Source organism: Anolis carolinensis, unplaced genomic scaffold, assembly GCF_035594765.1.
Source record: "Anolis carolinensis isolate JA03-04 unplaced genomic scaffold, rAnoCar3.1.pri scaffold_7, whole genome shotgun sequence".
Classification (NCBI taxonomy): Eukaryota; Metazoa; Chordata; class Lepidosauria; order Squamata; family Dactyloidae; genus Anolis; species Anolis carolinensis.
Genome location: NW_026943818.1, coordinates 32,990,418 through 33,005,885, shown reverse-complemented (window position 1 = coordinate 33,005,885; position 15,468 = coordinate 32,990,418). Strand labels below are relative to the sequence as shown.

Sequence of the window (15,468 nt, the reverse complement as noted above, 5' to 3'; positions counted from 1 at the left end):
TTATTGTTGTTACTTTTACATTTATTTTACTCTATTTTTATTATTATTAATACATTAATTATTTTACTCTATTACTTATCATTATTACATTTATTACTTTACCCTATTGTTGTTGTTACTTTTACATTTATTTTACTCTATTTTTTATTATTACTCCATTTATTATTACATTTATTACTTTACCCTATTATTGTTGTTACTTTTACATTTATTTTACTCTATTTTTATTATTATTAATACATTAATAATTTTACTCTATTACTTATCATTATTACATGTATTACCTTACCCTATTGTTGTTGTTACTTTTACATTTATTTTACTCTATTTTTATTATTATTAATACAGTAGAGTCTCGCTCATCCAACGTAAACGGGCTGGCAGAACGTTAGATAAGCGAATATGTTGGATAATAAGGAGAGATTAAGGAAAAGCCTATTAAACATCAAAATAGGTTATGATTTTACAAATTCAGCACCAAAACATCAAGTTATACAACAAATTTGACAGAAAAAGTAGTTCAATAAGCAGTAATGCTATGTAGTACTAATTACTGTATTTACGAATTTAGCACCAAAATATCACAATGTTTTGAAAACATTGACTACAAAAATGCGTTGGATAATCCAGAACGCTGGATAAGCGAATGTTGGATAAGTGAGACTTTACTGTATTTTATTGAATGTTTTACCTATGTTGGAAACCGCCTTGAGTCCCTTTGAGGAGATAGAGCAGTATATAAATAATAATAATAATTATTATTATTGTATGACACAGCAAGCAAGATATATAGGCTGGATTTCGTATCACAAAATCACAAGTTGAACACTTCCCAAGTGTCTAGGACTGTGTGATGTATTATTATTATTATTATTATTATTATTATTTTATTATGACACAGCAAGCAAGATAGATATGCTGGATTTCGTATCATAAAATCACAAGTTGAACATTTCCCTAGTGTCTAGGACTGTGTAATGTATTATTATTATTATTATTATTATTATTATTTTATTATGACACAGCAAACAAGATAGATAGGCTGGATTTCGTATCACAAAATCACGTCGAACACTTCCCAAGTAATTCCCAATAATAATACTTATTATTATTATTATTATTATTATTATTTTATTATGACACAGCAAGCAAGATAGATAGGCTGGATTTCGTATCACAAAATCACAAGTCGAACACTTCCCAAGTAATTCCCAATAATAATACTAATTATTATTATTATTATTATTATTATTATTATTATTATTATTTTATTATGACACAGCAAACAAGATAAGATAGGCTGGATTTCGTATCACAAAATCACGTCGAACACTTCCCAAGTAATTCCCAATAATAATACTAATTATTATTATTATTATTATTATTATTATTATTATTTTATTATGACACAGCAAACAAGATAGATAGGCTGGATTTCGTATCACAAAATCACAAGTCGAACACTTCCCAAGTAATTCCCAATAATAATACTAATTATTATTATTATTATTATTATTATTATTTTATTATGACACAGCAAACAAGATAGATAGGCTGGATTTCGTATCACAAAATCACGTCGAACACTTCCCAAGTAATTCCCAATAATAATACTAATTATTATTATTATTATTACTTTATTATGACACAGCAAACAAGATAGATAGGCTGGATTTCGTATCACAAAATCACAAGTCGAACACTTCCCAAGTGTCTAGGACTTACTATTATTATTATTATTATTATTATTATTATTATTATTATTATTTTACTAAGTGCTCGAACCCTCTTGTTTACCTCGGGTTGTAATAATAATAATAATAATAATTATTATTATTATTATTATTATTATTATTCATAATTATAATAATACATCACACAGTCCTAGACACTTGGGAAGTGTTCGACTTGTGATTTTGTGAAACGAAATCCAGCATATCTATCTTGTTTGCTGTGTCATACAACGTCGTTGTGTCAATAATAATAATAATAATAATAATAAAAATCTTTGTTTACTGTATATCCTGCTTTTCTCAGTCACTGGACCCGAAGAGACTTGTAACGTATTAAAATCATGTAAACAACACCCCAATACATTGACAATAATATAATACATTAATAATTTATTACCTGGGAAAGAAAATGCTCTCCACCACGTAGAAGTCCTGCATCAAGACGTCCCGCTCCGGCTTGGAGCTGAGGTTTCCCACCGTGTAGCCGATCCCGAGCTGGATCGCCCCTTTGAGCGTGGTAGACGTGGTCTGTGGGAGCCAAACGGGGGGGAAAAAAATTAAAAATTAAAAATATAACCAATAAATAAATAAATAAATAACGAAAAAAAATAAAAACATGAAAATAATAAAATAAATAAAAAATGAAATAAGAATAAATAAATGAAGATAAATAAATAAATGAAAAATATAAAAAACAAAAATAATTATTTAAAAAATGAAAAATAAAATAAAATAAATTGCTTTTGACATGATAAATATATATACTGTATATACTCGAGTATAAGCCTAGTTTTTCAGCCCTTTTTTTAGGACTATAAAAGCCCCCCTCGGCTTATACTCGGGTGAGGATCTTGTTTGGCTTATATTTGGGTCAGCTTATACTCCAGAATATATGGTACATTTATTATTGTACTCTATTATTATTACATGTATTATTGTACTCTATTATTGTTGCTATTACATTTATTTTACTCTATTATTATTATTATTATTATTATTACATCTATTATTTCACTCTGATATTATTATTACATTTATTATTCTACTCTATTATTGTTGCTATTACATTTATTTTACTCTATTATTATTATTATTACATTATTTCACTCTGATCTTATTATTATTACATTTATTATTCTACTCTTAATATTATTATTACATTATTTCACTCTGATCTTATTATTATTACATGTATTATTCTGCTCTTATTATTATTATTACATTATTTCACTCTGATCTTATTATTATTACATGTATTATTCTACTCATTATTATTATTACATTATTTCACTCTGATCTTATTATTATTACATGTATTATTTTCCTGTATTTATTATTATTGTTACATGTATTATTTTACTCTATTATTATTAAAAGGATACATAAGCACATTTACATTGAAGAAGATGAGAATAATGATTTAATCAGTTAGACAGTCTTAAATTAGAGCTTGATGTAAATATTCAAAAACATTTAACCTACTGATGCCTCAATTAATGTAATTTTATTGGGATCTATTTTTATTTCTGAGATTTACCATTCTCGGCTTATCCTGGAGTCAATGTTTTCCCAGGTTTTTTTGTGGTAAGATTAGGTGCCTCGGCTTATATTCGGGTCGGCTTATACTCGAGTATATATGGTCATTTTATTGGTATCTCGGCTTATACTGGAGTCAATGTTTTCCCAGGTTTTTTTGTGGTAAGATTAGGTGCCTCGGCTTATATTCGGGTCGGCTTATACCCGAGTATATATGGTCATTTTATTGGTATCTCGGCTTATACTGGAGTCAATGTTTTCCCAGTTTTTTTGGGGTTAAATTAGGTGCCTCGGCTTATATTCGGGTCGGCTTATACCCGAGTATATATGGTCATTTTATTGGTATCTCGGCTTATACTGGAGTCAATGTTTTCCCAGTTTTTTTGGGGTTAAATTAGGTGCCTCGGCTTATATTCGGGTCGGCTTATACCCGAGTATATATGGTCATTTTATTGGTATCTCGGCTTATACTGGAGTCAATGTTTTCCCAGTTTTTTGGGGGTTAAATTAGGTGCCTCGGCTTATATTCGGGTCGGCTTATACCCGAGTATATATGGTCATTTTATTGGTATCTCGGCTTATACTGGAGTCAATGTTTTCCCAGGTTTTTGGGGGTTAAATTAGGTGCCTCGGCTTATATTCGGGTCGGCTTATACCCGAGTATATATGGTCATTTTATTGGTATCTCGGCTTATACTGGAGTCAATGTTTTCCCAGGTTTTTTTGTGGTAAGATTAGGTGCCTCGGCTTATATTCGGGTCGGCTTATACCCGAGTATATATGGTCATTTTATTGGTATCTCGGCTTATACTGGAGTCAATGTTTTCCCAGTTTTTTTGGGGTTAAATTAGGTGCCTCGGCTTATATTCGGGTCGGCTTATACCCGAGTATATATGGTCATTTTATTGGTATCTCGGCTTATACTGGAGTCAATGTTTTCCCAGGTTTTTTTGTGGTAAGATTACGTGCCTCGGCTTATATTCGGGTCGGCTTATACTCGAGTATATATGGTCATTTTATTGGTATCTCGGCTTATACTGGAGTCAATGTTTTCCCAGGTTTTTTTGTGGTAAGATTACGTGCCTCGGCTTATATTCGGGTCGGCTTATACTCGAGTATATGCGGTATTTAAAAAATGAATAAAAATAAATAAATAAATGAATAATATAAAAAATAAAAATAATTATTTAAAAAATGAAAAATAAAATAAATTATTTTAAATTTTTTTAAAATTAAAAAAATAAAAATAAATTGCTTTTGACATGATAAATATATATATTTGCTTCCTCTTTTTTTTATGGCCTGGCATGACCTGTCCCGTTTCCAGCATATCGTACCTTCTTGTATGTCGTTTCCCCGGAGGCATCAACCCCTCGGTGACCGATCTTCTTTCCCTGCCCGGCGCCCGGCTGACCGGTGAGTGACGGCGCCTAGGAAGGAGAGAGTTTAGAAGTGAATGGAAGCAATATTATATGTATATACAATATATTATATTATTAGCATAGCACAATATCAGTATTATGTATCACTATATTGTACTATACCACTATGCCGCAATATTATTAGTAATATTACATATAATATATACTTAATATTATTATATCGTATCTTATTAAGTATTATATTGTATTGCATTATAATATTATTATCAGTATATTGTACTATACCACTGTACTGCAATATTATCAGTAATATTACATGTAATATATAATTATTATATCATTATATTGTATTAAATTTAATATTATATTGTATTACATTATAATATTATTATCAGTATATGTATATAGAATATATTATATTATTAGCATAGCACAATATCAGTATTATGTATCACTATATTGTACTATACCACTATGCCGCAATATTATTAGTAATATTACATGTAATATATACTTAATATTATTATATTGTATCTTATTAAGTATTATATTGTATTGCATTATAATATTATTATCAGTATATTGTACTATACCACTGTACTGCAATATTATCAGTAATATTACATGTAATATATAATTATTATATCATTATATTGTATTAAATTTAATATTATATTGTATTACATTATAATATTATTATCAGTATATGTATATAGAATATATTATATTATTAGCATAGCACAATATCAGCATTATATATCACTATATTGTACTATACCACTATGCCGCAATATTATTAGTAATATTACATGTAATATATACTTAATATTATTATATTGTATCTTATTAAGTATTATATTGTATTGCATTATAATATTATTATCAGTATATTGTACTATACCACTGTACTGCAATATTATCAGTAATATTACATGTAATATATAATTATTATATCATTATATTGTATTAAATTTAATATTATATTGTATTACATTATAATATTATTATCAGTATATGTATATAGAATATATTATATTATTAGCATAGCACAATATCAGCATTATATATCACTATATTGTACTATACCACTATATAGCAATGATATCAGTAAAATTACATGTAATATATAATTATTATTATCTTTAATATTATATTGTATTACATTATAATATTATTATCAGTACAGTAGAGTCTCACTTATCCAAGCTAAACGGGCCGGCAGAAGCTTGGATAAGCGAATAACTTGGATAATAAGGAGGGATTAAGGAAAAGCCTATTAAACATCAATTAGGTTATGATTTTACAAATTAAGCACCAAAACATCCTGTTATACAACAAATTGGACAGAAAAGGTAGTTCAATATGCAGTAATGTTATGATGTAATTACTGTATTTACGAATTTAGCACCAAAATATCATGATATATTGAAAACATTGACTACAAAAATGGCTTGGATTATCCAGAGGCTTGGATAAGCGAGGCTTGGATTAGTGAGACTCTACTGTATTTGTATATACAATATATTATATTATTAGCATAGTACAATATCAGCATTATATATCACTATATTGTACTATACCACTATGCTGCAATATTATTCGTAACATTATATGTAACGTATAATATACAATTATAAGTGTATTATGATTATATTGTATTACCTTATAATATTATCAATATTATATGTGTACACAATATATTATATTATTAGCATAGCACAATATCAGCATTATATAGCACTATATTGTACTATGCCACGATGCTGCAATATTATCAGTAATATTGCATGTAATATATAATATACAATTATAATAGTGTATTATGATTATATTGTATTACCTTATAATATTATTTTCAGTATTATATGTACATGCAATATATTATATTATTAGCATAGCACAATATCAGCATTATGTATAACTATATTGTACTATACCACTAGACTGCAATATTATTAGTAATATTACATGTAAAATATAATATACAATTATAATAGTGTATTATATTGTATGTTATAATATTATTATCAGTATTATATACAATATATTATGAGCATAGCACAATATCAGCATTATATATCACTATATTATACTACAACACTATACTGCAATATAATTAGTAATATTACATGTAAAATATAATATACAATTACAATAGTGTATTATTATATTGCATTACATTATAATATTATTATCAATATTGTATATGCCACTATACTGCAACATTATTAGTAATATTACATATACTATATAATATACAATTATAATAGTGTATTATTACTATATTGTATTACATTATAATATTATTATCAATATTGTATATCACTATATTGTACTATGCCACTATACTGCAACATTATTAGTAATATTACATGTACTATATAATATACAATTATCATAGCGTATTATTATATTATATTATAATATTATATGTATATACAATATATTATGATAGCATAATATTAGGATTATATATTATTATATTGTACTAGACCACTATGCTGCAATATTGGTCATATTACATGTACTATATAATAAACAATTATAATAGCGTATTATATTGTATTATAATATTATTATCAATATTATATGTATATACAATATATTATATTATCAGGATAACATAATATTAGGATTATATATTATTATATTGTACTAGACCACTATGCTGCAATATTATTAGTAATATTACATGTATTATATAATAAACAATTATAAAAGTGTATTATTATATTGTATATATTATAATATTATTATCAATATTATATGTATATACAATATATTATATTATCAGGATAGCATAATATTAGGATTATATATTATTACTAGCTGTGCCCAGCCACGCGTTGCTGTGGCAAAGTGGTGGTGGTATTGGTTAAAAATTGTTGTGTAATTTTTATTTGACGTTATTTGCAATTTTTTATTAATTTTATTGTAAGTTATATTTTTATTTATTCTATTTTATTATTTTCTTGTATTATCTTTAGTTATTTTCTGTTATTATAGTATTTTATTGTATTAATTTTTAGTGTTTTTTATTATTTTTATTGGGTTGCTAGGAGACCAAGTTGGAGGAGCTTAGCCTTCTAACTGGCAGCAATTGGATAAAAGCAATTATTCCTCTCTCTCTCTAATTAGGACTTTATTTTTCTTTTTGTTGTATCAACCTAGAGGCGTGGATGATGGGTTGTGTTGTCAAATTTCGAGGTTGGGGGGCCTGTACTTTTGTTGTTTTGTGGGTCGCCGTGATGCCATCACTCTTTTATATATATAGATATTGTTATATTGACACAGGAGACATGCCTAATCAGATACGTTAAATGGCACTAGATATGACATGACATGGGCAGGGAACAGGCCAATCTGAATCCTTCCCCAAAGCCTCCAGGAAATGTGATTCATCTCGAAAACAAGACGCCTGCGGAGATGTCACTTTGGCTCAATATCTCAATGCAGCCTTTGGCAAAGGAGAAGTGGGCTTTCCAACTCTGCAAAAGGACCGGTGCAGACCCAACAAAACAAAATGAATGAAATGCTGGTAAATACAACAAATAAATCACCCGCCACACGGTCCATAGTATTTACCTCTGTCAATACTACTCACCTCTGTAAGAACCATCTTCTTCAGCGCCAGACCTGAGAAAAGAAGGAAAATCACATAGTAAAGGGTTTGAATTTCTGGGTGCATGTCAATCACAACAAGTACAGGTGTAAGAAGCTAGTTTTGACTTAGCAAATAGCTAAGAAATGCAATCCGTTTTTGCTTTGCTTTCCTTTTCCTTTCCGTGACCATGCTATTAATTATTACTATCATCATCTTAATAATAATAATAATAATAATAATATTATTATTATTATTATTAACCAGTGCAGGTGGTCCCGGTGGTGATGGGCACACTGGGTGCCGTGCCGAAAGATCTCAGCCGGCATTTGGAAACAATAGGCATTGACAAAATTACGATCTGCCAACTGCAAAAGGCCACCCTGCTGGGATCTGCACGCATCATCCGAAAATACATCACACAGTCCTAGACACTTGGGAAGTGTTCGACTTGTGGTTTTGTGATACGAAATCTAGCATATCTATCTTGTTTGCTGTGTTATACAATGTCTTTGTGTCAGTAATAATAATGATAATAATGATAGTGATGATGGTAATGATAATAATAATGATAATAATAATAATACATCACACAGTCCTAGACACTTGGGAAGTGTTCGACTTGTGATTTTGTGAAACGAAATCCAGCATATCGATCTTGTTTGCTGTGTCATACAACGTCGTTGTATCAATAATAATAATAATAATAGGAAACCCTTGGGGTGATAGGGCAGGCTATAAATAGATTATTATTGTTGCTGTTGTTGGAAACCCTCGGGGAGATAGGGCAGGCTATAAATAAAGTTTATTATTTTATTTTATGACACAGCAAACAAGATAGACATGCTGGATTTCGTATCACAAAATCACAAGTCGAACACTTCCCAAGTGTCTAGGATGGTGTGATGTATATTATTATTATTATTATTATTATTATTATTATTATTATTATTATTATTATTGTATGACACAGCAAACAAGATAGACATGCTGGATTTCGTATCACAAAATCACAAGTCGAACACTTCCCAAGTGTCTAGGACTGTGTCATGTATATTATATTATTATTATTATTATTATATGACACAGCAAACAAGATAGACATGCTGGATTTTGTATCACAAAATCACAAGTCGAACACTTCCCAAGTGTCCAGGACTGTGTCATGTATATTATATTATTATTATTATTATTATTGTATGACACAGCAAACAAGATAGACATGCTGGATTTCGTATCACAAAATCACAAGTCGAATACTTCCCAAGTGTCTAGGACTGTGTCATGTATATTATATTATTATTATTGTATGACACAGAAAACAAGATAGATATGCTGGATTTTGTATTATTATTTCGTATTATTATTATTATTACTATTGTATGACACAGCAAACAAGATAGATATGCTGGATTTCGTATCACAAAATCACAAGTTGAACACTTCCCAAGTGTCTAGGACTGTGTGATGTATTTTCGGATGATGTGTACAGATCCCAGTAGGGTGGCCTTTTGCAGCTGGCAGATCGTAACGTTGTCAATGTCTATTGTTTCCAAATGCCAGCTTTTTTATTATTATTATTATTATTATTATTATTATTATTATTATTATTTATTATTATTGGAAACACTTGGGGAGATAGGGCAGGCTATAAATAACGTATTATTATTATTATTATTATTATTATTATTATTATTATTATTATTGGAAACCCTTGAGGAGATAGGGCAGGCTATAAATAAAGTTTATTACTTTATTGTATGACACAGCAAACAAGATAGACATGCTGGATTTCATATCACAAAATCACAAGTCGAACACTTCCCAAGTGTCTAGGACTTTTTATTATTACTTATTATTATTATTATTATTATTATTATTATTATTATTATCATCATTATAATAATAACTGGAAACCCTTGAAAAGATAGGGCAGGCTATAAAGATTATTATTATCATCATCTTTATAATAATAATAATTGGAAATCCTCAGGGAGATAGTGCAGGCTATAAATAAAGATTACTATAATTATTATCATAACAATAATAATAATAATAATTGGAAACCCTTGGAGAGATAGGGCAGGCTATAAATATTATTATTAGAATTATTATTATTATTATCATCATCATCATCTTTATAATACAGTAGAGTCTCACTTATCCAAGCCTCTGGATTATCCAAGCCAAATTGGAAACCCTCAGGGAGATAGGGCAGGCTATATATAAAGTTTTTATTGTTGTTATTATTATTTTATTGTATGACACAGCAAACAAGATAGACATGCTGGACTTATTATTATTATTATTATTATTTTATTGTATGACACTGCAAACAAGATAGACATGCTGGACTTCACATTATTATTATTATTATTTTATTGTATGACACAGCAAACAAGATAGACATGCTGGACTTCATATTATTATTATTATTATTATTATTATTATTATTTTATTGTATGACACAGCAAACAAGATAGACATGCTGGACTTCATCTTATTATTTTATTGTATGACACAGCAAACAAGATAGACATGCTGGACTTCATATTCTTATTATTATTATTATTATTATTATTATTATTTTATTGTATGACACAGCAAACAAGATAGACATGCTGGACTTCATCTTATTATTTTATTGTATGACACAGCAAACAAGATAGACATGCTGGACTTCATATTCTTATTATTATTTTATTGTATGACACAGCAAACAAGATAGACATGCTGGACTTCATATTATTATTATTATTTTATTGTATGACACAGCAAACAAGATAGACATGCTGGACTTCATATTATTATTATTATTTTATTGTATGACACAGCAAACAAGATAGACATGCTGGACTTCATATTATTATTATTTTATTGTATGACACAGCAAACAAGATAGACATGCTGGACTTCATATTATTATTATTATTATTATTATTATTTTATTGTATGACACAGCAAACAAGATAGACATGCTGGACTTCATATTATTATTATTATTTTATTGTATGACACAGCAAACAAGATAGACATGCTGGACTTCATATTATTATTATTTTATTGTATGACACAGCAAACAAGATAGACATGCTGGACTTCATATTCTTATTATTATTATTTTATTGTATGACACAGCAAACAAGATAGACATGCTGGACTTCATATTCTTATTATTATTATTTTATTGTATGACACAGCAAACAAGATAGACATGCTGGACTTCATATTATTATTATTATTTTATTGTATGACACAGCAAACAAGACAGACATGCTGGACTTCATATTATTATTATTTTATTGTATGACACAGTAAACAAGATACACATGCTGGACTTCATATTATTATTATTATTTTATTGTATGACACAGCAAACAAGATACACATGCTGGACTTCATATTATTATTATTTTATTGTATGACACAGCAAACAAGATAGACATGCTGGACTTCATATTATTATTATTATTATTATTATTATTATTATTTTATTGTATGACACAGCAAACAAGACAGACATGCTGGACTTATTATTATTATTATTGGAAACCCTTGGGGACATAGGCCAGGCTATAAATAAAATATTATTATTATTATCTTTATTATAATAATAATTGGAAACCCTTAGAAATGATGCTTTCCTTGTCAGTATGGCATTGCACTAAACAAATTAGCTCTCGTGGAGGGGTGTATATGTGAATGTATGTCATTTTCTTTGGCCAGACCATCTGTCGGCCTGCTTAAGAGATAAGTGCCCACTTAATTCTTCTTTTTTTCTGCCGTTTCCCATGCCTAGCTTGCAAATCGGATTTCCTCCGTTGCGCATTTGAGTGAGTTTGAAACCCTCCTTCCCTCCCGGTTGCTGACTCGGCCCTTCTCGAAACCCTAACCCACACCCGCCCCCCAAACCACCTGGACCTGGAGTTTGAGTAAAGCCGATTGCGGTGGTAATTGCAAAATTAGAGCTAATCTCCTCTCCTGGACATTTGACAAGTGTGTGGAAAAGAGATTAGCCAGGACAGTTTTCCCTAGGATCGTCCTTGCAAGCAGCAAATGTTTTCTAAATTCTTCATTTTCAACCAATGCTGTTACAGACATGAATCAATCAGGGGCAGCTAACACCTCAGAACAAAGGATTCCCCCAGGCAGGAATGAAGCTTGCAAGGCCACTGATGCTAATCAAGGTGATTAATTACAACATTCACACTGGCCTCCAACAGACGAGATTCTTTCTCCCACCCTGGATATTATTCCACAGATAAATAAACCTCCCTTGCTTAGTTTTTTTCTAATATACCTCACAACCTCTGAAGATGCCTGTTACATGTGGGCGAAACATCAGGAGAGAATGCTAGACAACCCAGAAAACACACAACAACCCAGCCCAGGAAGAAATCTCCTAAGTCTAGACAACCAAGGGCACGAAGGGTATCGCAAGCGAGATGGGGCGGGATACAAGAATAAAGTTATTATATAATAATAATAATAATAATAATAATAATAATAAAAAAATTATATTACAATATAATTATATTGTTGTATTTTATTGTATATTGTTGGGCTTGGTCCCCATATGAGCCACCACGAGTCCCTACAGGTAGATGGACGTGGGACAGAAAATTATTATTATTATTATGCATTTTATATTGTTGTATTTTATTGTATATTGTTGGGCTTGGTCCCCATGTGAGCCACTCCAAGTCCCTATGGGTAGATGTACGTGGGACAGAAAAATATTATTATTATTATTATTATTATTATAAGCTATTATTATATTGTTGTATTTTATTGTATATTGTTGGGCTTGGTCCCCATGTGAGCCACTCCGAGTCCCTACGGGTAGATGTACGTGGGACAGAAAAATATTATTATTATTATTATTATTATTATTATTATAAGCTATTATTATATTGTTGTATTTTATTGTATATTGTTGAGCTTGGTCCCCATGTGAGCCACCACGAGTCCCTTCAGGGAGATGGAGGCGGGACAGAAAAATAAAGTATATTATTATTATCATCATTATTATCACTATTATCATCATCATTATTATAATTATTATTGACACAAAGACATAGTATGATATAGCAAACAAGATAGATATGCTGGATTTCGTATCACAAAATCACAAGTCGAACTTTTCCCAAGTGTCTAGGACTGTGTGATGTATTATTATTATTATCATTATTATTATCATTACCATCATCACTATCATTATTATCATTATTATTACTGACACAAAGACATTGTATAACACAGCAAACAAGATAGATATGCTAGATTTCGTATCACAAAATCACAAGTCGAACACTTTCCAAGTGTTTAGGACTCTGTGATGTATTTTCAGATGATGTGCGCAGATCCCAGTCGGGTGGCCTTTTGCAGTTGGCAGATTATTATTATTATCACAAAGACATAGTATGACACAGCAAACAAGACAGATATGCTGGATTTCGTATCACAAAATCACAAGTCGAACACTTCACAAGCGTCTAGGACTGTGTGATTACTATTATTATTACTATTATTATTATTGTTTTATGACAGAGCAAACAAGATAGATATGCTGGATTTAGTTTCACAAAATCACAAGTCAAACACTTCACAACCGTCTAGGACTGTGTGATTATTATTATTATAATAAATAAATAAATAAACAATCCTAGATGCTTGGAAGTGTTTGACTTATTATTATTATTATTATTATTATTATTATTATTATTATGACACAGCAAACAAGATAGATATGCTGGATTTCGTTTCACAATATCACAAGTCGAACACTTCCCAAGTGTCTAGGACTGTTTATTATTTTTATAATAAATAAATAAATAAATACATAAACAGTCCTAGATGCTTGGGAAGTGTTTGACTTATTATTATTATTATTATTATTATGACACAGCAAACAAGATAGACATGATGGATTTCGTATCACAAAATCACAAGTCGAACACTTCCCAAGTGTCTAGGACTGTTTATTATTATTATTATTATTATAAATAAATAAATAAATAAATAAATAGTCCTAGATGCTTGGGAAGTGTTTGACTTATTATTATTATTATTATTATTATTATTATTTTATGACACAGCAAACAAGATAGATATGCTGGATTTAGTTTCACAAAATCACAAGTAAAACACTTCACAAGCGTCTAGGACTGTGTGATTACTATTATTAATATTATTATTTTATGACACAGCAAACAAGATAGATATGCTGGATTTAGTTTCACAAAATCACAAGTAAAACACTTCACAAGCGTCTAGGACTGTGTGATTATTATTATTATTATTATTATTATTATTATTATTATTTTATGACACAGCAAACAAGATAGATATGCTGGATTTCGTATCACACAGTCACAAGTCGAACACTTCCCAAGTGTCTAGGACTGTGTGATGTATTTTCAGATGATGCATGCAGATCCCAGTCGGGTGGCCTTTTGCAGTTGGCAGATCGTGATTTTGTCAATATTATTATTATTATTATTATTATTATTATTATTATTGGAAACCCTTGGGGAGATAGGGCAGGCTATAAATAACGTATTATTATTATTATTATTGTTGTATGTCACAGCAAACAAGATAGATATGCTGGATTTCGTTTCACAAAACCACAAGTCGAACACTTCCCAAGTGTCTAGGACTGTGTGATGTATTTCCAGATGATGCGTGCAGATCCCAGCAGGGTGGCCTTTTGCAGTTGGCAGATCGTGATTTTGTCAATGTCTATTGTTCCAAATGCCGGCTGAGATCTTTTGGCACGGCACCCATCACCACCGGGACCACCTGCATTATTATTATTATTATTATTATTATTATTGACACAACGACGTTGTATGACATAGCAAACAAGATAGACATGCTGGATTTCGTTTCACAAAACCACAATTCGAACACTTCCCAAGTGTCTAGGACTGTGTGATGTATTTCCGGATGATGCGTGCAGATCCCAGCAGGGTGGCCTTTTGCAGTTGTTGTTGTTGTTGTTATTATTATTATTATTATTTTATTATGACACAGCAAACAAGATAGACATGCTGGATTTCATATCACAAAATCACAAGTCGAACTTTTCCCAAGTGTCTAGGACTGTGTGATGTATTTTTGGATGATGCTGCAGATCCCAGTTGGGTGGCCTTTTGCAGTTGGCAGATGGTGATTTTGTCAATGTCTATTATTATTATTATTATTATTATTA

The 15,468-nt window shown here is 29.7% G+C and overlaps 1 protein-coding gene across 4 annotated transcripts in view; it reads right to left on the bottom strand.

Moving 5' to 3' along the window:
* pip5k1c (phosphatidylinositol-4-phosphate 5-kinase type 1 gamma) overlaps positions 1 to 15,468 on the bottom strand; it is a 62,233-nt gene that overhangs the window by 39,445 nt on the left and 7,320 nt on the right. For all 4 annotated transcript variants that reach the window (XM_062960411.1, XM_062960413.1, XM_062960412.1 and 1 more), the window contains exons 2-4: positions 8,256 to 8,287; positions 4,607 to 4,699; positions 2,131 to 2,261 (exon numbers count right to left, since the gene is read on the bottom strand). In XM_062960411.1, coding sequence (XP_062816481.1) covers positions 2,131 to 2,261; positions 4,607 to 4,699; positions 8,256 to 8,287 — 256 coding nt within the window. The remainder of the gene's footprint in view (positions 1 to 2,130; positions 2,262 to 4,606; positions 4,700 to 8,255; positions 8,288 to 15,468) is intronic.